The 25,699-nt window shown below is 38.8% G+C and overlaps 1 protein-coding gene and 1 long non-coding RNA gene across 2 annotated transcripts in view; both read right to left on the reverse strand.

Moving 5' to 3' along the window:
* Positions 1-3,772, reverse strand: part of LOC134735794 (uncharacterized) — a 60,974-nt gene extending 57,202 nt beyond the window's left edge. Inside the window, exon 1 of the long non-coding RNA XR_010119295.1 lies at positions 3,662-3,772. This is a non-coding gene — a long non-coding RNA (uncharacterized lncRNA). The remainder of the gene's footprint in view (positions 1-3,661) is intronic.
* Positions 3,773-11,447: 7,675 nt separating this feature from the next.
* Positions 11,448-12,392, reverse strand: LOC129473157 (olfactory receptor 2H2-like). The gene has a single exon (XM_055263400.1). It carries the CDS (start codon positions 12,390-12,392, stop codon positions 11,448-11,450), a length of 945 nt encoding a protein of 314 aa, XP_055119375.1.
* Between the last annotated feature and the right edge of the window lie 13,307 nt (positions 12,393-25,699).

Below are 25,699 nucleotides of genomic sequence, written 5' to 3' on the forward strand. Positions count from 1 at the left end.
GCTATTGATTATTGCCACAATTTCAGAACCTGTTATTGGTCTATTCAGAGATTCAACTTCTTCCTGGTTTAGTCTTGGGAGGGTGTATTTGTTGAGGAATTTATCCATTTCTTCTAGATTTTCTAGTTTATTTGCATAGAGGTGTTTGTAGTATTCTCTGATGGTAGATTGTATTTCTGTGGGATCGGTGGTGATATCCCCTTTTTCGTTTTTTATTGCATCTATTTGATTCTTCTCTCTTTTCTTCTTTATTAGTCTTGCTAGTGGTCCATCAATTTTGTTGATCTTTTCAAAAAACCAGCTCCTGGATTCATTAATTTTTTGAAGGGTTTTTTGTGTCTCTATTTCCTTCAGTTCTGCTCTGATTTTAGTTATTTCTAGCCTTCTGCTAGCTTCTGAATGTGTTTGCTCTTGCTTTTCTAGTTCTTTTAATTGTGATGTTAGGGTGTCAATTTTGGATCTTTCCTGCTTTCTCTTGTGGGCATTTAGTGCTATAAATTTCCCTCTACACACTGCTTTGAACGTGTCCCAGAGATTCTGGTATGTTGTGTCTTTGTTCTCGTTGGTTTCAAAGAACATCTTTATTTCTGTCTTCATTTCATTATGTACCCAATAGTCATTCAGGAGCAGGTTGTTCAGTTTCCATGTAGTTGAGCGGTTTTGAGTGAGTTTCTTAATCCTGAGTTCTAGTTTGATTGCACTGTGGTCTGAGAGACAGTTTGTTATAATTTCTGTTCTTTTACATTTGCTGAGGAGAGCTTTACTTCCAACTATGTGGTCAATTTTGGAATAGGTGTGGTGTGGTGCTGAAAAAAATGTATATTCTGTTGACTTGGGGTGGAGAGTTCTGTAGATGTCTATTAGGTCCACTTTATGTAGAGCTGAGTTCAATTCCTGGATATCCTTGTTAACTTTCTGTCTCGTTGATCTGTCTAATGCTGACAGTGGGGTGTTAAAATCTCCCATTATTATTGTATGGGAGTTTAAGTCCCTTTGTAGGTCACTGAGGACTTGCTTTATGAATCTGGGTGCTCCTGTGTTGGGTGCATATATATTTAGGATAGTTAGCTCTTCTTGTTGAATTGATCCCTTTACCATTATGTAATGGCCTTCTTTGTCTCTTTTGATCTTTGTTGGTTTAAAGTCTATTTTATCAGAGACTAGGATTGCAACCCCTGCCTTTTTTTGTTTTCCAGTTGCTTGATAGATCTTCCTCCATCCCTTTATTTTGAGTCTATGTGTGTCTCTGCACGTGAGATGGGTTTCCTGAATAGAGCACACTGATGGGTCCTGACTCCTTATCCAGTTTGCCAGTCTGTGTCTTTTGATTGGAGCATTTAGCCCATTTACATTTAACGTTAATATTGTTATGTGTGAATCTGATCCTGTCATTATGATGTTAGTTGGTTATTTTGCTCATTAGATGCTATAGTTTCTTCCTAGCCTTGATGGTCTTTACAGTTTGGCATGTTTTTGCAGTGGCTGGTACCGGTTGTTCCTTTCCATGTTTAGTGCTTCCTTCAGGAGCTCTTTTAGGGCAGGCCTGGTGGTGACAAAATCACTCAGCGTTTGCTTGTCTGTAAAGTATTTTATTTCTCCTTCACTTATGAAGCTTAGTTTGGCGGGATAGGAAATTCTGGGTTGAAAATTCTTTTCTTTAAGAATGTTGAATATCGGCCCCCACTCTCTTCTGGCTTGTAGAGTTTCTGCCGAGAGATCAGCTGTTAGTCTGATGGGCTTCCCTTTGTGGGTAACCCGACCTTTCTCTCTGGCTGCCCTTAACATTTTTTCCTTCATTTCAACTTTGGTGAATCTGACAATTATGTGTCTTGGAGTTGCCCTTCTCGAGGAGTATCTTTGTGGCGTTCTCTGTATTTCCTGAATCTGAATGCTGGCCTGCCTTGCTAGATTGGGGAAGTTCTCCTGGATAATGTCTTGCAGAGTGTTTTCCAACTTGGTTCCATTCTCCCCATCATTTTCAGGTACACCAATCAGACGTAGGTTTGGTCTTTTCACATAGTCCCAAATTTCTTGGAGGCTTTGTTCATTTCTTTTTATTCTTTTTTCTCTAAACTTCCCTTCTCTCTTCATTTCATTCATTTCATCTTCCATCAGCGATACCCTTTCTTCCAGTTGATCGCATCTGCTACTGAGGCTTCTGCAATCTTCGCGTAGTTCTCGTAACTTGGCTTTCAGCTCCATCAGCTCCTTGAAGCCCTTCTCTCCATTGGTTATTCTAGTTATCCATTCTTCTAATTTTTTTTCAAAGTTTTTAACTTCTTTGCTATTGTTTTGAATTTCTTCTCGTAGCTCAGAGTAGTTTGATCGTCTGAAGCCTTCTTCTCTCAACTCATCAAAGTCATCCTCCATCCAGCTTTGTTCCGTTGCTGGTGAGGAACTGCGTTCCTTTGGAGGAGGAGAGGTGCTCTGTTTTTTAGAGTTTCCAGTTTTTTTGGTCTGTTTTTTCCCCATCTTTGTGGTTTTATCTACTTTTTGTCTTTGATGATGGTGATGTACAGATGGATTTTTGGTGTGGATGTCCTTTCTGTTTGTTAGTTTTCCTTCTACCAGACAGGACCCTCAGCTGCAGGTCTGTTGGAGTTTACTAGAGGTCCACTCCAGACCCTGTTTGGCTGGGTGTCAGCAGTGGTGGCTGCAGAACAGCGGATTTTCGTGAGACCACAAATTCAGCTGTCTGATAGTTCCTCTGAAAGTTTTGTCTCAGAGGAGTACCCGGTTGAATGAGGTGTCAGTCTGTCCCTACTGGGGGGGTGCCTCCCAGTTAGGCTGCTCAGGGGTGAGGGACCCACTTTAGGAGGCAGTCTGTCCGTTCTCAGATCTCCAGCTGCGTGCTGGGAGAACCACTACTCTCTTCAAAGCTGTCAGTCAGACAGGGACATTTAAGTCTGTGGAGGTTCTTGCTGGGTTTTTGTTTGTCTGTGTCCTGCCCCCAGAGGTGGAGCCTACAGAGGCAGGCAGGCCTCCTTGAGCTGTGGTGGGCTCCACCCAGTTCGAGCTTCCTGGCTGCTTTGTTTACCTAAGCAAGCCTGGGCAATGGCGGGCGCCCCTCCCCCAGCCTCGTTGCCGCCTTGCAGCGTGATCTCAGGCTGCTGTGCTAGCAATCAGCAAGACTCTGTGGGCATAGGACCCTCCGAGCCAGGTGCGGGACACAATCTCCTAGTGTGCCGTTTTCCAGGCCAGTTGGAAAAGCGCAGTATTAGGACGGGACTGACCCGATATTCCAGGTGCCGTCTGTTTCCCCTTTCTTTGACTAGGAAAGGGAACTCCCTGACCCCTTGCGCTTCCCGAGTGAGGCAATGCCTCGCCCTGCTTCGGCTCGCGCACAGTGCGCTTCACCGACTGTCCTGCACCCACTGTTAGGCACTCCCTAGTGAGATGAAACCGGTACCTCAAGCAGAAATGCAGAAATCACCCGTCTTCTGTGTCGCTGGGGCTGGGAGCTGGAGACCAGAGCTGTTCCTATTCCGCCATCTTGGCTCCACCCCAACTCTTCCTATACTTTTAAAATCAGTTTAACCTAACCAAAACCTTCACATTTTTTTCTACCTAGAACAGAACTTCTTATGGAAAATACATTAATCCCTATTTGGATAAAGTCATCTTTTAACTATTAAAAAAATTCAGATATAGCTGCACTTACCACCATCTCCCATGTTAAGCCAGAGAGATCTGCTGTGAGTCTCATGTCTCCTGGTAACAGACATGGCCTCACTCAGCTTCTCCAGAATTCGTATAAAGTAAAACTTTATAGCAGTAAGCAGGTACTCTGTAGCATCAGCTCTGCCTCAGGTTGCCAGGACCCTCCTATTCTACAACACACCGTAGAGAACACTGTGGAGTATTCTGCTCAGAACCTAAACCAGTGCCTGGCAACCAAGAGAGACCAGCAGTGTGCGTGGCGATAGGGGAGAACAGGCAGTGCTTCCAAAACATTTTCATTTCATAGCACACATTAAGTTAGATGTACAAGGCTGACTTTCACCAGGGAAGATTGGCCACTGGGACTTTGTTCATCCAAGGCCACATCCAGTAATCCCAAAATCTGGGAGGATAGATGTATTTTTACACATGTGCTATTCGGGAATCACTGATAATAAAGACTGTCAAATGAAAATGATGTGACTCAAAGGCTAAAGACTTTATTCAGCTGATGGACATTGGGGCCTCCTTACTGAATTTGGATCAGAGTTTTTATAGGATAGAGGAAGTGGAGTACACATCCTCGTTACCTTGTTTTGGCTAAGGCAACAGCTTTCTATTTTAAAATCTCAGTTGGGGGCTTATACCTGCCTTCATGCCCCTTTCATGTCAATAATCATCAGAATAGTATTTTTTGAGAATGATTTTTGCAAGCCTTGAGGTTTGTTAGTTAGTCAAGGTTCACGGGGTGGTGAGAGAGAGAGGAAGAAAGAAAGGAAAAGAGAGAGGAAGGGAGGAAAGAAAGAAAGAAGGAAAAAAGAATAAAAGAATAAGAAAGAATAAGAAAAGAGGACAAAGGTAGAAAGCAATGGGGAAGCTGGAAACTTCTGTCTTGTTTGTTTTCATTGTTTTACAGAGTTTACATGCTCTCCTTCATGGTCAATATTTTCTTAATGTAAACATTTTTTTAGACCCATAGGTTCTAATACTCCAAAAAAGTTAAACAAAGCCCTCCCTTTGGCAACCTATCCCTTTTTGTGTTTGGTCAGATCTCAATTGTAGAAGAAGGAGAATGAAGGGTCTCATAATCAACTGACCACCTTGAATTTCAAATGTAACAACTCAAGGAATCAAAGGGGAACTTGAAAAGCCTTCAAATGTAAAAGATTTATAATCATGCTATAAATAACACCCAGCCCCTTACTCAGTCACTGTTCTTCATGTTTCCCAATTCTCAAGCAAAATGCAAAAACTTCTATTCCTTGGCAGAGAGAGGAACAGAATACTATAATCAAACATGTAGTTAATAATGAGTTGCTATAACAGAAGTTGCCATCCCTTGTTCTTCTCTATTTGTGAACATTCATGAGAATGGCTATTCCCATTCGCTTTGAATCTTCAACAGATGGTATTGTCCAAATGGGGTTACCTGTTACTTCGAATCACTGAATTCCCCAGGCCTACCCTGATTCCTTTTACTCCAGTAACCTGATGGTCCTACTGTTCTTTCATTTGGTAGGGTACTCACTGTATCTTTCCAAAATTTCTTTTTCTTTTTTTTAATTATAAAATTTTATCTTCTCCAATTGATTTTTCTTTTTTAAAAAATTATTATTATACTTTAAGTTTTAGGGTACATGTGCACAACGTGCAGGTTTGTTACATATGTATACATGTGCCATGTTGGTGTGCTGCACCCAGTAATTCATCATTTAGCATTAGGTATATCTCCTCATGCTATCCCTCCCCACTCCCCCCACCTCACAACAGGCCCCAGTGTGTGATGTTCCCCTTCCTGTGTCCATGTGTTCTCACTGTTCATTTCCCACCTATGAGTGAGAACATGTGGTGTTTGGTTTTTTGTCCTTGCGATAGTTTGCTGAGAATGATGGTTTCCAGCTTCATCCATGTCCCTACAAAGGACATGAACTCATCATTTTTTATGGCTGCATAGTATTCCATGGTGTATATGTGCCACATTTTCTTAATGCAGTCTATCATTGTTGGACATTTGAGTTGGTTCCAAGTCTTTGCTATTGTGAATAGTGCCACAATAAACATATGTGTGCATGTCTCTTTATAACAGCATGTTTTGTAATCCTTTGGGTATATACCCAGTAATGTGATGGCTGGGTCAAACCGTATTTCTAGTTCTAGATCCCTGAGGAATTGCCACACCAACTTCCACAATGGTTGAACCAAAATTTATTTTTCTTAAGATGGCCAGAGGTAGTTTCTGTTTTTTACAACCAAAGGACCCTGATACATGTACCACATGTACACAATCATTTTTGAAGTATCAAAAACCAATACATTGAGCCCTCTTAAAAACAGTAAAATATTTATGAGTGCAGAAAACCTTCTGAGATTCTGATGTTCAGAATTATGAACCTAGTATTGGATGCTAAATAGAACTGTTTTAATAGTGGTAAGATTGGAATATTATGGATTATCTGAGCTCCTCCTTCTCATAGAGGTGGATCCTGAGTTTTTGGGGACACAGAACTTGTTCACTTTGGTTAGATATCACATAAATTCTAAAGCTCAATCTTTTTGGAAAAATCTGGACACGTTTGAGAAAAATAATATGTCAAGGCATTTTCAGTTCTATACACTTCTTTCTCTTACTTTCTTTGTTGAGTCAGGAGAGGACGCTCACTAATATGCAGAGACAAGGGCAGACAGCAAGATCTAGTAGAGGGTAAGAAAAGAGGGTAAGAAACAAAAGATACTGCTTCAGGTCCAATGCCCTATGCTCCCTTATTTCCTTAAAGGCACAGGGAGGTCTAGTGCTGGAAAGAGACCCAGAGAGATATATAGATACTGCTACAATAATAGTAATGGAGAGAAACAAAGCAGTAGAGAGACAAAAAGAGACAGAGAAGCAGAGAAACAAAGAGAAACAGATGAAGAGCTTATAGATAAAGGCTGTATGGATAACGAGCATATGTATAAAATCTGTTTCTCTGTAGAGAAACAGATTTAGAGACATAGGGAGAGAATCTCAGAAAAAGACAAGAGAGTCTCTCCTGCTTAAATAGCTGCAGTGCTCCTCTGTTACTGTTAAAGTCCAAATACAACCCACAAGACCACACCAACCTCTCTAGGCTCAGTTAATAATACTGTTCCCCCGATTGCCACCCTATAGTCAAAACAGTTTCTTAGTGTCTCTAAGTCACCACTGCCTTCCACATATTTTCTTGCATACACTAAGAGATCAATAAATATATTTTGAATGAATGGCATATTATCTTGAAGCTGATGAGAAGGCATCAAAGGATGGCTACTTTCTTCTCTCTGCCACAGGCTACAATCTACATGGAATATGCATACTCTGACAGTACAAGCATAGAATCAAAACCCAGGTCTCTGATCCACAGAAGGTTTACTGCTCTGTCTACCCCTAAGTAGAATCCTGCTACCCTTACCCACATCTTCCTCAAAGAGGCCACCCTTCTGCTGCCCACCACCTCTCCCTTCCCTTACCCAATGCAGCCACATCCATGTTCATACAGAAGTTAAGATGTGTATGTAAGGGGTAAAGGTCAGTAGCCTGGCTGAGAAGCCAGTATGTATCTGATAAGAAATTAGAAATTAGTTTCCTGTCTGTTAATAAATTAGTATCTAAGTTAATTAAGAAATCAGATCTTACCAAGAGTGTAAAAGCTGTTTCCTATTCCTCCAAAGCCTTGCTAGCATCTATTGTTTCTTGACTTTTTAATAATGGCCATTTTGACTGGTGGGAGATGTTATCTCATTGTGGTTTTGATTTGCATTTCTCTAATAATCAGTGATGCTCCTTATAGATTCTGGATATTAGACCTTTGTCAGATGGATAGATTGCAAAAATTTTCTCCCATTTTATGGGATGCCTGAGTTCAACCATTGTGGAAGACAGTGTGGCAATTCCTCAAAGACCTAGAACCAGAAATACCATTTGACCCAGCAATCCCATTACTGGGTTTATACCCAAAGGAATATAAATAATTCTATTATAAAGATACATGCACACATATGTACTTTGCAGCACTATTCACAATAGCAAAGGCACAGAATCAACCCCAATGCCTATCAATGATAGACTGGATAAAGAAAATGTGGTACATATACACCACGGAATACTATGCAGCCATGAAAAGGAACAAGATCATGTCCTTTGTAGGGACATGGATGGAGCTGGAAGCCATCATTCTCAGCAAACTAACACACAAACAGAAGACCAAACACTGCATGTTCTCACTTATAAGTGGGAGCTGAACAATGAAAACACATGGACACAGGGAGGGGAACCACACACACTGGGACCTGTCAGGGGTATGTGGGAAGAGCATCAGGATAAATAGCTAATGCATGTGGGGCTTAATACCTAGGTGGTGGGTTAATAGGTGCAGCAAACCACCATGACATACATTTACCTATATAACAAACCTGCACGTCCTGCAAATGCATCCTGGAACTTAAAATTAAATTAAATTTAAAAAAAAGAAATTAGAGGCTGGGCGTGGGCTCATGCCTGTAATCCCAGCACTTTGGGAGGCTGAGGCAGGTAGATCACGAGGTCAGGAGTTCAAGACCAGCCTGGCCAAGATGGTGAAATCCTTTCTCTATTAAAACTACAAAAATTAGCCAGGTGCAGTGGCAGGCACCTCTAATCCCAGCTACTCAGGAGGCTGAGGCAGGAGAATTGCTTGAACCCAGGCAGCAGAGGTTACAGTGAGCTGAGATGGCATCACTGCACTCCAGCCTGATTGACAGAGTGACATTCCATCTAAAAAAAAATTAGATCTCCAGAAACAACTCAGCTAGGTCACCTTAGGTGGCTCATGATCTCTTGTGCTGCTACCAATTCTGTCAACTGCTCTTGATCTTAACTACAGACCCAACTCTGCAAATTTTTGGAGAGAAAAGCCTCCTGTCTTCCCAGGATCATTCACATTTTCTATAATTTAGATACAAATCTAACCCCCAGAGAGTTGGTTCACAAGATCCATAAAGAAATGCAAACTAATTTTTAAAAGTATATAATCCATTGCTTATTGTAATCTGTAATAGCTAAAATGAAATTAAAAGAGAATGCCAAAGCAGACCTTAATGCTAGACTAAGCTCAGATTTTGGTGAGTGTGAACTCAGACCACTAACCTCAAAACCATCCCCCAAGTGAAAAATTATGTTGGGAACAAGATAAATTATCTCTACAACCTCTGATCCAAGAGGGCAGTTAACATGAGGGAAGGTATATTAGTCCATTCTCATGCTGCTAATAAAGACATACCTGAGACCGGGTAATTTATAAAGGAAAGAAGTTTAATTGACTCACAGTTCTGCAAGGCTGGGGAGGCTTCAGGAAACTTACAATTAGGACAGAAAGGGAAGCAACCATGTCCTTCTTCAGATGGCAGCAGAAGAGAGAAAAAGAGCAAAAGGGGAAAAACTCCTTATAAAACCATCAAATCTTGTGAGAACTCACCCACTATCATGAGAACAGCAGCATGGGGGGTAATCACTCCTATGATTCAACCTCTCACTGGGTCCCTACCAAGACACATGGGGATTATGGGAACTACAATTCAAGATTAGATTTAGGTGGAGACAAGGCCAAACCCTATCATTCTGTCCCTGGCCCCTCCCAAATCTCATGTCCTTACATTTCAAAACACAATTATGCCCTTCCAACAAGTCCCTCAAAGCCTTAACTAATTCCAGCATTAACTCAAAGTCCAAGTCCAAAGTCTCATCTGAGACAAGGCAAGTCCCTTCTGTTTATAAGCCTGTAAAATCAAAAGCAAGTAAGTTACTTCCTAGATACAATGAGTACAGCATTGGGTAAATACACCCATTCCAGATGGGAGAAATTGGCCAAAACAAAGATGTTGCAGGCCCCACGCATGTCCGAAATCCAGCAGGGCAGTCAATTCTTAAAGCTCATAAATGATCTCTTTTGACTCCATGTCTCAAATCTAGGTCAAGCTGATGCAAGAGGTGGGCTCCCATGGCCTTGGGCAACTCCATCCCTGTGGCTTTGCTCCCCTCCTGGCTGCTTTCACAGGCTGGCGTTGAGTGTCTTCAGCTTTTCCAGGCACACAGTGCAAGCTGTCAGTGGGTCTACCATTCTGGAGTCTGGAGGATGGTGACCCTCTTCTCACAGCTCCACCAGGCAGTGCCCCAGTGGGTACTCTGTGTAAGGGCTCCAACACCACATTTTTCTTCTGCACTGCCCTAGCAGAGATTCTCCATGAGGGCTCTTGCCAACTCAGCAAACTTCTTCCTGGACATCCAGGCACGTCAATACATCCTCTGAAATCTAGGCGGAGGTTCTCAAAGCTCAATTCTTGTCTTCTGCACACCCACAAGACCAACACCACGTGGAAGCTGCCAATGCTTGGGGCTTGCACTGTCTGAAGCAGTCTGTATGTTGGGTCTTTTAGCTAAGGATGGAGCTGAAGCACTTAAGACACAGGGCACCATGTCCCAAGGCTGCATAGAGCAGGTGGGTCCTGGGCTTGGCCCAGGAAACCGTTTCTCCCTCCTAGGCCTCTGGGCCTGTGATGGGAGGGGCTGCTGTGAAGACCTCTGACATGCCCTGGAGACATTTTCCCCATTGTCTTGGTGATTAATATTTGGCTCCTCCTTACTTATGCAAATTTCTGCAGCCTGCTTGAATTTCTCCTCAGAAAATGGGTTTTTATTTTCTATCACATTGTCACTGTCTCTGAACAGGAGTGAACTGAGGGGGAAGCACTTGCTAGACCAGTGTTGTTAGCTGCAATCTGAAGCAACACAGTGGCTGAACCTAATGTTCCTTCCAAAATTGAAAAAGTTCGGTTGTAAATGGAGAAGAGAAATAATAGCTAAGAGTAAAGCAATAAACAAATGGGTTCTGTAATGAGGGAAATCTAATATTATATCAATATTGTGAAAGAGTCTAAGAGTAAGAGATGATATTGTTATAAGTTCCACAATGTTGATTATTATATATGTTTTATCTACTATTATATAACTACCATCTAAAACATAATAGGTATACAATAGGAAAGCCAGAAATATCTATAAAATGAAAGAATAATTGGGTCTGATAAAAAGCCATTTGTTACAATAAGGCCTCAGAATGAAGAAAAACACAGAAGTCTATTCCTATAACTGGGGGCCCAGAATATTGAGGCTCAAACTGAGAAACTTGCACACACACTCTTATCATAGTATCAGCACCAGAGAGCAGTAAATGTGGACTTTGGCATGGCAAACACTTTGCATTGGATAGTGAAAGTCACATTACACATCAACAGTGGTCATGCTGAGACAGAGAGACAGAAGCAATTAAAACCAAGACCTGCCAGATTACAGTATAGGGGTACATATAAGTTAATCAAGAAGTTTCTGTCTCAAAACTTTAGAAATCTTGTTGGGACTGAAAGCACTGGTGAAGCTTGTAGGAAAATAGAACAAAAAAAAGAACGAAATAGAAAGGCATGAAACGTACTACTTGGTATTTTATTTTGCAAGTAATGTGTTTCTTGTGTCTTCTCCTCCTCCCCCATTCAATTGCATTGTGTCTTTTTCAAGACAATAGCTATTAAATATATTAATTTTTATACCATACCATGTCTAAATCCACAATATGAAGAATTTAAGGGCCCAATTGATTGATGAAGGGAACTGAAATCTCAACCTGAACAGAATGCAGCTCTTTCTCTCCTACTTTTGGCTTAGGAGGTGTATCTCCAGCTTTTTGTGATGAGGTTGTTCTCTATTCTCAGGTTAAGCAATAGGTAAACATATGTTAACCTTGTTAGTTATTCTGGGAATCCCAGGTCCTCCTCCCCAATCTTATTAGCGCTCTCTTTACCTCCTTGTTCCTTAGAGTGTAGATGAGGGTATTAAGAGTTGGGGTTACTACAGTGTAGAAAAGAGTGAGAAATTTGCCCCATTCATGAGCACAGTGATTTTTTGGTCGAAGGTAGACACCTGTGACAGTGCCATAAAAGAGAGAAACCACAAGAAGATGAGAGATGCAGGTGCCAAATGCTTTCTTCTGTCCTGCAGTTGACTTAATTCTCAGTACAGCCTTAGAAATAGCACCATAAGAGGAAAGGATAATGATCAAGGGCACTACCAGGAGGATAACACTGGCTGTAGACATCTGAATTTCATTGTAGGTAGTATCAGTACTGGAGAGCTGAATCAGAGCTGGGACTTCACAAACAACATCATCCACCATCCGCTGGGAGCAGAAGGGTAACTGGAGGGTGGCAGGGGACTGGATCAGAGACTGGGCCAAGCCAGTCCCCCATGCCAAGATAGCCAGCTGCAGACAAAGTTTTGGGTGCATGATCATGGTATATTGCAGTGGATGACACACTGCTACATAACGATCCACAGCCATGACAACAAGAAGGACACATTCTGTGGCCCCAGGCCACAAAAAAACATAGAGTTGAATGGCACAGCCAATGTAGCTGATGGTCTTTTCTGGGCCCCAGAAGTTAATCAACATTTGTGGAACACAGCTGCTGGTGAAACAGAGGTCTACCAAGGACAGGTTGGAAAGAAAGAAATACATAGGGATGTGGAGTTTTGGATCCTTCAAGGACACAAGAACTATGACCATATTTCCTGCAAGAGTCAAAAAATAAAAAATAAAAATGATCCAAAAAAGTATCTTCTCCAAATGTGGCTTGTTAGAGAAGCCCAGAAGGATGAAATCACTGTGGCTGTCATTGCAAATTATAATCATAGCTACTGGGGCAAATGCCTCTCTGGGGAATGGTTCAAAAGTAGTTTCTCAAAAGCCTGTGATGGTTCCAGTACAGACAGGAAGACGGGTGGTATATGACTTGTTTGATTCCTTTCTACTCAAGGATAAGATTTTCACCAGCTGTATTTTGGGAAAAAATACAAGATTTAGTGAAGTGCTTTAATCTTTGATATTCATCATTCACTCTCTCTCTTCCTCTTTTACATCTTCCTCATATTTTGTCTCTGATTAAAATTGTTCATTATAAATATTATATAAAATACATGTAAGCACCTGCTAGTGAAAATCACTTTGCTAAATACTAGATGTGTTTCATCTGTGCTCTCAAAGAGTATACATTTACCAGATTTATTACATAGTTCTAATCACTGCCTATTAGTTTTATAACTCTTTATTTCTTTTGTTCTCTTATTTCTCTGTGACCTTTTATCTTGATTTATTTCACTATCTGTCTCCCATGTTTCTCTCTCTTTCCTTCCCCTCTTCTCTCCCTGGATCTTCTCCCTTTATCTTCTCTTTTTTCTCTCTCATTCTCCTCTTCTCCATTCCTCCTTTTCACTCTGTTACTGATGAGCTTGAATTCTCCCTCAGCCACCTTTATGCTGTGTGGTGTTAGGAAAAGTAGTTAACATTTTTGTTCTTACCTTAGTTCTTTCCTTAGATTTTGTATTTGGAAAATGGGCAAAATTAAAAACCTACATATGCTTGTTGGAGAGATTAAATGTGCAAACATGGAAAATACTAAAAAGTGTTCTTGGCACAAAGTAACTGTTCAATGTAAGTTAGCAGTAATTCTCATGATGATGAAACTGTTCAATGGATTGTTCCAGAAACCAAAATTTATTACCAAAGTTTTGCAGAGCATGAGTAAAAATAACATTTAGAAAAAAGAAACATTATATTTCTACATGACCTTCTTTGATGAAGAATGATGAAGTATATTAAAGAAAACCAAAAGCTTGAAATTAGATGAAAATATTTAAAATCATTAACAATAATAATTGTGTCAAATAGATCACTCATAATTCTAAGAAAAATTATGACATAATCTGATATTTGCTATTACATCAACCTACATTGTGGTGAATTCTTAATCACACTTTAATGCAGTTTGAGCAACATGATGGTATATCATGCAATTACACATGTAAAGTTTTTACATCAATATATGCTTTTGCTTTTACAAAGCTTGCTGGAGGTTATTTTCTGAATATCCTAGCCCTGTTGTCTCCTATCTACCAACCATACTCTTACCCACCTATGATAAAGCACATTTAACTTTATCAACACACTAGAAGCAAATTGATTTGAAGTTCTCTCAATCAGTAGTTCTCATGCTTAAAGGGTATTAATCTACAGGTAAACCCTCAAGTACAATGTCACAGGGCATTAAGACGCACTGACCCTCATGGCTTAAATTTCACCATAATTTTACTCACGTTTGTCTTTACTATGCTGTGCATTCTAGAAAATCTATATATTCTGTTTTTTGTCTGTGTGTTATTTTTCCTTTATTTTATTTAGAATTTTTCAAATTAGTGATGAAATGTTACCACTTTGGTTGTTAATTTGACTTTGATATTATATTAAAGTAGAAGAGTAGTTTGATGTTTTAAAGAATCTAAGTCTTGTAGATTTTTCCATGTCCAGAATCAACCTGCCTCTTAACCCATCCTTCGATTTTCATCCACTTCATAACCACTAACTACTGATTTCGTTTTTTGTCTATTCAGATTTCTTTTCCTTTCTCCATTTTCTTTCTTGTATATTATCACCTGCAGGTCTCTACCTAGCTAGTTTTATATATGTAGCCATCTGTATGTCTTATCTCTTCCAGTTCCTTTTAAATTACTAATCACTGAAGGAGGTGCTTTTTTTTTTCCCTGGATCAACTATTTGTAAAAGGTCCTTGGTTAGGGGAGAGAGTCTTAGACTACATGGTTTTTACTACGCAAAATTCAAGAATACTCTTAATCTCTGCTTCTCTTGAGATTATCTTCTTCCTGCAAATATAGTTTTCCCTGTGATTTTATTTTAGTTGGCCTCCTCTGCTTTTCAGAACACTATCTGGGGGAGTTCATGGTAAAAGCCAGCACACCTCCATTCCTATGGTTGTAAATGTAAAATACAGCATTTCTATCTCACCTTCTAAAGTAGATGCCTCTAGTACCAGTGTATCACATCTCCTCAGCCCAGCTCTAATTTCAGCAGAGCTGCATGGGACAGTTTTGTGTGAACTCAGATTCATCTCACACATACTGACAGCTACCTACCTCAAGTATGCTGTATAGGGCTTCCCTCGGCCCCAAGGCTTGTCTGACACCATGGGAGCCCATTTGGCATATAGACAAGTGCTGCCTAGAAGTACAAAATGCTTAATGACCCTAGGGGAAATCCTCCAACAATGAAGAATTTTAACTAGGAATAAATGATCCAGCAGCTCTTCCTTCAGGTAAAAACATCCTGTGTGCTTTTCAGAAGGCCTTTAGAGAACTGAGCTCTCATTACACACAACCTGGCTAATGCATCCCTAAATTACCTTTCTTTCTTAAATGTTTCACTCTTCCTGTTCCCTGTATATATATAATACATATGTATTATATATTATACATGTATTGTATATTATGTATATAATGAATATATTTTACATATATAGAGAGAAAGACAGAGAGAGAGATGAGAATGGAGTTTCCCAGGAAGCTGACTCAGGGATGGAGATTAGCATTTAGAAAGTTTACTAGGGCATGTCTTTGGATCAACATCTTTCAAAGGAAAGGGTGGGTAGCATGACTGAGGAAAGGAAGTAATGCAAACTACCTACTTTGGAAGTTTGTCATGCAAACTACCAAAGTTTCACTGAACCCTGTAGGAAGTTCTCAATATGAGATGACAATTCATTGGTGTTCTGAGCTGAGGCCTAAGGCAAGCCTTAAATCTCCTTGTTGATCAGAGTTGAATGTAGATTACATGGAAAAGGGCCACATATTTAGATGAAGCAACTCTGTTTAGCTGAGGCAACCCAGAAAGAAGGATCTCAGCTGAGCTCTATCTACCTGTAGCATATCTAGCAGCTGAAGTAATAATGCCTTCATTCTGAAAGTGGTATCTGAGTAATGCATTATAACTTCCAACACTGTCTATTCCTTTAATTTCAGATCTACTGCTTTGTGTAAGATCTGGTGTGGGGTGGGGGGAGGGGGCAGGGATAGCATTAGGAGATATACCTAATGTAAATGACGAGTTAATGGGTGCAGCACACCAACATGGCACATGTATACATATGTAACAAACCAGCACGTTGTGCACATGTACCCTAGAACTTAAAGTATAAAAAAATTAATTAATTAAAAAAGATCTGGGAAAAGCTTTTACAGGGCTATAGTGGGCCTCTGTATCTGGAGGAAACTTAGAAGAGGACCACCACTGTGGCTGGTCTTAAGTCCTACAAATTATAGTCACCATCTCCTTCTTACTATTCATTCTATGTTGCTCTCACCCTTGTCTGGCACCTGTCCTCCTCTCAGTGGTTTATCTGGTGTCATGATCCAGAAGTGTCTGAGCCCCTGATCACTATGGCTTTTTTTAGTTAATCTCATGCCTTTGGTCATTTACCATCATAATTAAACAAAGTATACACTTCCTAGTGTACCTTTTGTACCCCCTAGTGGGAACATTTCCCTTTAGAGAGCTAGAACCTCTAAACTCACAGAGCTTATAATTGTGGAGAAAAAAGCCAGAGATTTCTCAAATGAGTTACCGGTAGGGATTCTAAGAAGGGCTGCACCTGCTTTCACCTTTTGGTTCCTAAACCATGCATTCTTCCTAGTGAGGACACAGCACCATAGAAAGATAATTGATGTAAAGTACTGGGTCTTGAAGGATGACATTTCATCTGAGCTGGAATTTCAGGTGCACCTTCAACAGATCCCTCCATGACTCTAATACATCACTTACGATAGTGCAATATGTGATATGGCCAATGGATTCCATGGTCATGAGTCCACTCCTACACTGTCTTTGCCATTAAGTCGGCCCTTTTTTCTAATACAACGGTATGTGGGATCTCCTGCTGCTGCGTCAAACATCCTATAAGCCTTTAGACAGTCGTGCTGGCTGAGGACTTATGTTCAGGAATAGAAACCCATGCCTGGAGTATGTGTATCTATTCCTACCAAAAAAAACATTGCTACATTCAAAGTAGAAAAAGTCCAGTGTCATCAACTTGACATTAAGTAACTGGTTGATCTTTTGACGGGAAACTATTTTATCCAGTCATTGCATGGGACACTTATTGATGGAAGACTGGATGTTTGACAGTGGTTATAATGCATGCTGTTAAACCCATGCATTGCTTCTATCCCTACCAGCATGGTGACTTCATTCATAAGCTCATTGCACTAGCATTGCAGGTAGGATAATGAGGGCAAATGTCAGAAGCTCTTGACAATAACTGCTCGCCAAGTCACATTTTCTACCTAGTTGCTTAATTCATTTTCTATGGTGGATTCCATCTTGTGGTTTTAGCATGTAATACAAATAATGTAACACTTCATACCTTCACTCTTATATGTTTATGCATGTGCCTCTGTTCCAGACTTCTTTTTTCCAAGTGTTTCTGTCTTTTTCTTTCCAGCCACCTGAAAAGCCTCCTAAGCCATTTATCACTACCTATGAGTTATAAATATTCTAACTTCAAACTACTTCTCTTTCCACACAAAGTGAATGACTGGGTACCATCTGAAACTCTGTCCATTGGGAGGCGTTTTCCTCACTACTATTTTTCAAGATCATCATAAGCAAGGCTATAATTTATCTTCATCCTTTTTGACTTGGACTCACATACCAAGCTGACCCATTAATGAACTAAGCTTGACATTTTTCTCCTCCATTAGAGTTGGAAGTGTTCTCTCATGCAGGCATAAGTGTGATCTGAAGAAGAGATATTGATGCAAAAGTGGTGAATAGCATGAAGGCCTGGGCTACTTGCTCATACTGTTTGCCTTTGCCCTCTAGTCATGCTGTGGTCAATCCTGGATGTGCTAATGCCGTGTTACAATGATTGCTCTGTACCCACTCGACGTAATAACTTGATGGTTCAGACAGTCCCCAGCTCACATGGGTAGTTTTGCCTGCATAGTTATTTGTTGTTCCATGGTCAGATGTTATTTCTCTACCCAGAATTCAGTAAAACACCAGGGCTTTATTTTTGAAATGTATACAATCCTGTGCTGTAGATAGTAGAGTTTTATCAAAACCCTAAGAATTTTGTTATGATCTTCCCATAAACTTGACATAAATTCCACCTCATTTATGGTGAAATTTGGACTTGCTATAGAGCCCATTCTTACCCTGAAGGCCATTCAAATATAGCAACTAGTAGATGAATTAAAACAGTACTCGATAGTGTCAAATATGCTTACTACAAAGTACAGAGAGGTCTGCTAGGCACTTTGCTTCTTTTTTATGATAGGAAATGCATAATGCAAAAATGTATCCTTTACTTTAGATAGAATGTCTCATAGTGCCCCAGATCAATAAGCACCTAAAACTTTTATGCTTCAGGTCCCTGAATCTTTATGGAGTGCAACACTCACTCTCTGGATCACATGTGTCTTATCAAGGCTTTTAATGTATTGACCACTTCTTGTTCATATTGTCTGATTCGCATGATGTGTTGGATATAGTTGGCCAGGGTGATGGCCTACAGAATATACAGCTAGTCCAGTTCCCTTCAGTATTTTATGATGGAAGATGAAAAACCTAGCATAGCTCTGGGACATGGTATAGTATTGTCAGCTCCAAGTGAGTGCAAACTCCCTGATCATGTTTCCTAATAAGGATGAAAAAGAAAACATTTACCAGATCAATGTATGCATACTGTGTACTCAGTAACATGCTAATATACTCTCTCAAGGATAACATATCTCTTCCAGCAGATTCAATTGGAGCTACTACTTATTACAATTTGTGGTAATTTGCTACTGTCATCCCAATATCTGTCTGATTTATTTCAGTGGTCTGACTGGTAATGCAAATGAAGATATGACAGGAAGTACCACTATTGTATACCTTAGGATTTAAAGGGGAATAGGGAAAATAAAAGCAACTTTACAACCCTGAGGATAATTTAGGATTCAATATTAAAATTGAAAATATATAAGGAAAATCAAAAGAGGAGGCATATATATATACACACACACACACACACACGTATACACGTATGTATAGCTCTTCAATGATGTTTGTGAGATTTATGCTTTTATAAGTTGTCTAAAATTACTTTTCTATAATAATTCAAGTCCAAAGAATTCTATTCCTTTTAAAAGCAATTCGAAATATGTATTTGTTATATACTAACACTTTAAAAAATTTTTTTTCTTGAGACAGGGTTTTGCTTTGTTGCCCTGGCTGGAGTGCACTGGCACAATCTTGGCTCACTGTGACCTCCACCTCCCAGGATCAAGCAATCCTCCCACCTCAGTCTTCAGAGTAGCTGACACTATAGGCATGCACCACCATGCCTGGCTAATTTTTTTTTTTGCATTTTTAGTAGAAACAGGAGCTCACCATGTCACCCAGGCTGGTCTCAAACTCCTGAATTCAAGTAATCCTCCCACTTCAGCCTCCCAAAGTGCCAGGATTACAGCGTAAGCCACCTCACCCAGCCTATACTAATACTTTTAATTCACTGACATTTCTGATAAACAGTCTAAAAGAGATCACATATGGAAAGCACTTTATTCTGAATGATCTATAGTATAAGGTGACAAATTCAGAAAATATAGATATTTAATTGTAGAAGAATGAGAAAGTATATATATGTACATATATAATGTATACATGAATTATTAATTTAAAAAAGAATGTTACATAGCTTCAAAAACTGCATATCAAGAAAATTTTATAAATTAGAAAATAATTATGTTTTACATATGTCAGTTTACAATTTGTAAAAATACATGATATGGCCTGGCGGTGGCTCACACCTGTAATCCCAGCACTTTGGGAGGCCGAGGCAGGCAGATCATCTGAGGTCGGGAGTTCAAGACCAGCCTGACCAAGATGGAGAAACCTCGTCTCTACTAAAAATACCAAATTAGCCAGGCTTGGTGGTGGGTGCCTGTAATCCCAGCTATTCAGGAGGCTGAGCCAGGAGAATTGCTTGAACCCAGGAGGCGGAGGTTGCAGTGAGCCGAGATCATGCCATTACACTCCAGCCTGTGCAACAAGCGCAAGACTCCGTCTCAAAACAAAAAAATGATACACAAAAGAAAAGTAAGGGGAAACAAATACATTAAAATATGAGCATGTGGCCAGGTGCCATGGCTCACACCTGTAATCCCAGCACTTTGAGAGGCCAAGGCAGGTGGATGGCCTGAACCCAGGAGTTGGAGACCAGCCTGGGCAATGTGGTAAAACGCCATCTCTACAAAAGATACAAAAATTAGCTGGGCTTGGTGACGTGCACCTGTGGTACCAGCTACTCAGGCAGCTGAGGCGGGAGGATCACCTCAGCCTGGGAAGTCGAGGCTGCAGTGACCTGTGATCGCACCACTGCACTCCAGCCTGGCCCATGGGAGTGAGATCCTGTCTTAAAACAAAACAAAACAAAACAAACAAACAATATATATCCAGGCTATATCCAGGCTGATACTAGATATTTAATTTAATTATAATTTTCTTTATTTCACTGAAAATCTTTGGTGAGCACTTATTAAGTTATAAATTGCATAAATCTTCTTTTCAAAAACTATTCCAGTTGCAATCTCGTATTATTTCTACTTGTTCTGCTCCAGTGAATTACTGCTAACCTTAAACTTCAGTGTGTTAATTTATGTTAAATGACATCATATGATATAAATAATATTTTAATCGCAGATCTCTGGGAGATTTAGTCCAAGCATATTTACTCATCACAAAAAAATCAGTAAACAATAGAAATACCATTTCCCTATATACACCATCAAAGGACTCCCTATTTGACCCTAAGACCAAGTCCTACAAAACAAAATCCAAACTCCTAAGCATGGTTTACAAAATTCCACCCAACTCCACTGCCTAGTCCCTGCCTAACCATGAACATTCTCACAATATGCTGCTAAGTGAAAAAGCAGACTATAAAGTAATATGTACATCTTATGCTAAATGAATAAGCCAGACCTAAAAGGGCAAAAATTGTATGTTTCCAATAATATGAAATATCTGGAACATGCAAATTCATACGGACATAAAGTAGGTTGAAAGTTACTAGGGAATGGGGGAGGGGAATGGAGAGTTATCACTAAGGGTTAGAGTTTCTGTTTGGGATGACGAAAAAGTTTAAAAAACAGTGGCAAGATTTACACAATCGTATGAATATAATTAACACCATTAAATTGTACACTTAAAAATAGTTAAAATGGCAAATTTTATGTTATATATTACCACGGTGTTATAAATTAGTAATGAAATATACCAAAAATCATTGACTTGTACACTTTAAATGGGTGAACTGTATTGTAAATAAATTATATCTCAATACAGCTATAAAATTTAAAAATGAAAAATAAAGAAATTCATGGCTGTATGTTTATTTAGCCTTGTGCTCTTCAAATTAATACATTCCAAACCTATTTTTCATAGTTCATGTTTTATAACTCTAATCTTCACCCTAGTTTTAGAATTTGTGAACTACTTATGTGTCAGTATTATGCCACCAGTGCAATTGGGAATAGAGTCCACTTATTGCCTCTGGGGACACAATGACCAATTAAACTTGAGGGACTCGGAATCCCTAAGGTTAAAATAAAGGACACAACATTGTGAGAATAGTAGGACTTTGATAAATACTGGCTGGTTTTATTAAAGTCACAACCTTCTGTCTGTGACAGTGCAAATGTTACCAATGTCTATAAAATCAGCTTCTCATTGTGGAAATCCATTAGGAACCTGGCAAGGACAGCCCATGTCAGTCAAAAATATCCCGGTGACTGAAGACATTATCTGTAACACACTTTTACCTCATCTTAAGATCTTTATTTATATGTTCTTAAGGCAGTGCAAGATACATGATAATTTTATTCTCAATCTGTGGGCAAAAGGTAGTTGAGTCAGAATGGCAAAAGAGTTGAAAACTCGAAACATCATTGCATGTATCAGTCTTTGCACCAGAATTCCTTAAAACACAACACAAAGAAAGGCATGGATATCTCCAGGACACTTAGAATAAAGGCGAGTAGTGTCTACCACAGAGAATTATGTTACCATGATTGGGAAGGGTCTTTCAAGATCATCTAACCTACGTCATTACCTCTGGGTTGCATCATGTTAAATAATCAATGTCCAAATTGTTTCCAGGGAACCTTGAAATAAATATCAAGTATTTTTAGTGATTCCAAAAATCCTTCTTATCCTTTGAAACTTTTGAATGAAAATTTGCTTATTATATCTCCACACATAAAAAAGTCAGTGGGAATTTTTTAATTAGAAAAAGAATCAGTGGTATTTGAGGTTTCTTTTGATACATGCAGGATGCATAAAAATAAGAAAAGGTTTAAGATAACAGTGGAATCACCATTCTCTTGTCAAGAGATAAGTTTATTTACTGATAATGCAAAAAAAAATGAATTGATAAATGAACTGGCACCAGTGCCACATAAAAGGTGAAGAGGAGTAGAGGCTGTGAAAATAATAGAATAAGAAGGAACAGCTGCTGAGGCGATTACTGTTATCACCTATGCCCTTCAGATAACCAAATATCTCCTACTATTGACTTGACTTTCACTTATGAGGAAACTATGTTCTCTGCACTATGCTAGAAACAAAGAAGAAGTGACATATACATTTAATCATTTCATAATATTATAAAATTACAATAAGCACTGGGATTACCAATAATAAATTATATCTCTGCTTTTTCATACACATGACAAGCTGAAATAGTGACTCAATATTATGAGTAATGATTATTACTAATGATTAATGCTAATCATACTATTAATGATAACTGGCTTACATTCATTAGATCCTTCCTATGTTTCAAGCACTGTCCAAAATCTAGATGTGTATGCATTGGCTCATTGAAGTCTCACAATAATTCCCTTTTTTATAAAACAGATTTTAAAAACAGCATGGTACTGGTACCAAAACAAATATATAGACCAATGGAACAGAACAGAGGCCTCAGAAATAACACCACACATCTACAACCATCTGATCTTCAATGAACCTGAAAGATACAAGCAATGTGGAAAGGATTCCCTATTTAATAAATGGTGTTGGGAAAACTGGCTAGCCATATACAGAAAACAGAAACTGGACCACTTCCTTACACTTTATACAAAAATTAACTCAAGATGGATTAAAGACTTAAACATAAAACCTAAAACCAGAAAAGATTTGGAAGAAAACCTAGGCAATACCATTCAGGACATAGGCATGGGCAAAGACTTCATGACTAAAACACCAAAAGCAATAGCAACAAAAGCCAAAATAGACAAATGGGATCTAATTCGACTAAAGAGCTTCTGCACAGCAAAAGAAACTATCATCAGAGTGAACAGGCAACCTACAGAATGGGAGAAAATTTTTGCAATCTATCCATCTGACAAAGGGCTAATATCCAGAGTCTACAAAGAACTTAAACCAATTTACAAGAAAAAAACAACCCCATCAAAAAGTGGGTAAAGGATATGAACAGACACTTCTCAAAAGAAGACATTTATATGGCCAACAAACATACGAAAAAAGCTCATAATCACTCATCATTAGAGAAATCCAAATCAAAACCACAATGAGATTCCATCATACGCCAGTTAGAATGGTGACCATTAAAAAGTCAGGAAACAACAGATGCTGGAGAGGATGTGGAGAAATAGGAATGCTTTTACATTGTTGGTGGGAGTGTAAATTGATTCAACCATTGTGGAAGACAGGGTGGCAATTCCACAAGGATCTAGAACCAGAAATATCATTTGACCCAGCAATCCCATTACAGAGTTTATACCCAAAGGATTATAAATCATTCTACTACAAACATGCATGTACATGTATGTTTACTGTGGCACTGTTCACAGTAGCAAAGAATTGTAACCAACCCAAATGCCCATCAATGATAGCCTGGATAAAGAAAATGTGGCACATATATGCCATGGAATACTATGTAGCCATAAAAAAGAATGAGTTTATGTCCTTTGCAGGGACTTGGATGAAGCTGGCGGGGGGAGGTGAGGATCAAAAACCAACCTTGGTTACCATGCTTATTACATGGGTGACAAAATAATCTGTACACCATACCCTTGTGACACACAATTTACCTATATAACAAACCTGAACATGTACCCTGAACCTAAAATCAAAGTTTTTTAACAAAGAAAAGCTACCTATTGGATATAAAGCTGATTACCTGGGCAACAAAATTATCTGTACACCAAACCCCCATAACAAAAATTTACTCATGTAACAAACCTGCACGTGTACCCCTTGAACCTAAAAAAAAGTTGGAAAGGAAAAAAAAAGAAACTCACTTCACCTACAAAGATACACAAAGAATTCAACTTAAGTGTCTAGCAAGAGAAGAATGGATAAAGAAAATGTTATATATATATATATATATATATATATATATATATGATGGAATACCATTCAGCCATAAAAAAGAATGAAATCCTTCCATTTGCAGCAACATGGATAGAATTGGAAGTCATTATGTTAAGTGAAATAAGCCATGAACAGAAATACGAATATATCACGTTCTTACTGGTATGTGAGAGCTAAAAAAGTGGATCCTATGAAGGTAGAGAGTAGAATGGTGCTTATCAGAGTCTGGGAATGGATACAAGGAAAGAAAGATGAAAAGAAGTTTGTTAGTGAGTACAAAATACTCACTATAATTAAATAGAAGGAATAATTTCTAGTATTTGATAATACAGTAATTACAGCTAACAATTGTTTATTGTGTATTTCAAAATAGCTAGAAAAAAATTATAATTTCACAACACAAAGAAAAATATTTGTAGTGGTAGATATCACAATTACTGTAATTTAAATCATTACACATTGTATATGTGTATCAAAACACATCTTACCCCAAAATATGTACAACTATAATATATCAAAAAATTAAATAAATAGAGTGCTCATTTTAGAAAACTAGTGATGCCTATATAAAGGGACTAATATGTAAATACAAGCATCAAACCAAAAAAAATCAAATCTTCTGAAATACCAAAAAAGAATAAAAAGAAATGTGAAATATTTTTTATACCTTTTATAAATATATATGTATAAATTTAGAAAGGTATGGCATTAATTTACCTAACTGGGGCTTTTTGGAAGACCACATTCATGAGGCTACCTGTATTTGAATCTGACTCAGACCTTCACCAGTGCAAAAAGCATTATCCCAGCAGGCATTTGTTGAAAATAATTTCAAGTGACTGCTTTAACTTCACTTTTTACTAACGCAATGGACCATGGATGGGGCAAACCATAAATTAATCAAAGAGGTAAAAAAACAAATCTAAGGAATGACATGTCCATAGGGATTTTGAAAATCTTTGCCATATGCGAGGAAATTCACATGCATGCATAGAGCTGTGTGCAGATTCAGGGCTCTATGAATGCTCAAGCAAGAACTGAGAAGATTCTAAGCTCTCATCTCTGGCTGACCTTCAGTATTTCAGGAGGAAGTAAGTGGAGGCTAAGGTAGAGATGTAAACTGCCTGACTGGGTGTCAAAGTCATGCCTTAACATGCACATAGAGGTCTTTGACAAAAACTGGAAAATGTATTAGTCCCAGGCATTGAAAGAAATTTCTGTCCAATTATTTGCTGGCTGCTAAGCTACCTGAGTACAGACTTTAATGGCCCTACACTACAAAGAAGGCAGACTTTAGAGAATTATTTGAGAGTATTCACTAAACAAGCAAGCAACAACTACAATAATAAGCAGCAACAACAAATTCTAGTGAGACAGGGAGAATCTGGTTTCCACATTTGCCATATCTAGTATTTAAAATATCTAGTTTTCCAAATTTATAAGAAAGAAAAACAACGCCATGAAAAAGTGAGCAAAGGACATGAGCAGACACTTTTCAAAAGAAGACATACATGCAGCCAACAATCATATGAAAAAAACTCAACATCACTGATCATTAGAGAAGTGCAGATCAAAACCACAGGGAGATAGCATATCATACCAGTCAGAATGACTATTATTAAAAAGTCAAAAAATAGATGCTGGCAGGGTTATGGAGAAAAACAAACATTTATAAACTGTTGGTGGGAGTGTAAATTAGTTCAACCATT

Source organism: Symphalangus syndactylus, chromosome 23 (genome assembly GCF_028878055.3).
Source record: "Symphalangus syndactylus isolate Jambi chromosome 23, NHGRI_mSymSyn1-v2.1_pri, whole genome shotgun sequence".
Lineage (NCBI taxonomy): Eukaryota > Metazoa > Chordata > Mammalia > Primates > Hylobatidae > Symphalangus > Symphalangus syndactylus.

Excerpts from the sequence above, each read along its gene's own strand:
- LOC129473157 (XM_055263400.1), bottom strand. The coding sequence starts at position 12,392 with ATGATTATAATTTGCAATGACAGCCACAGTGATTTCATCCTTCTGGGC.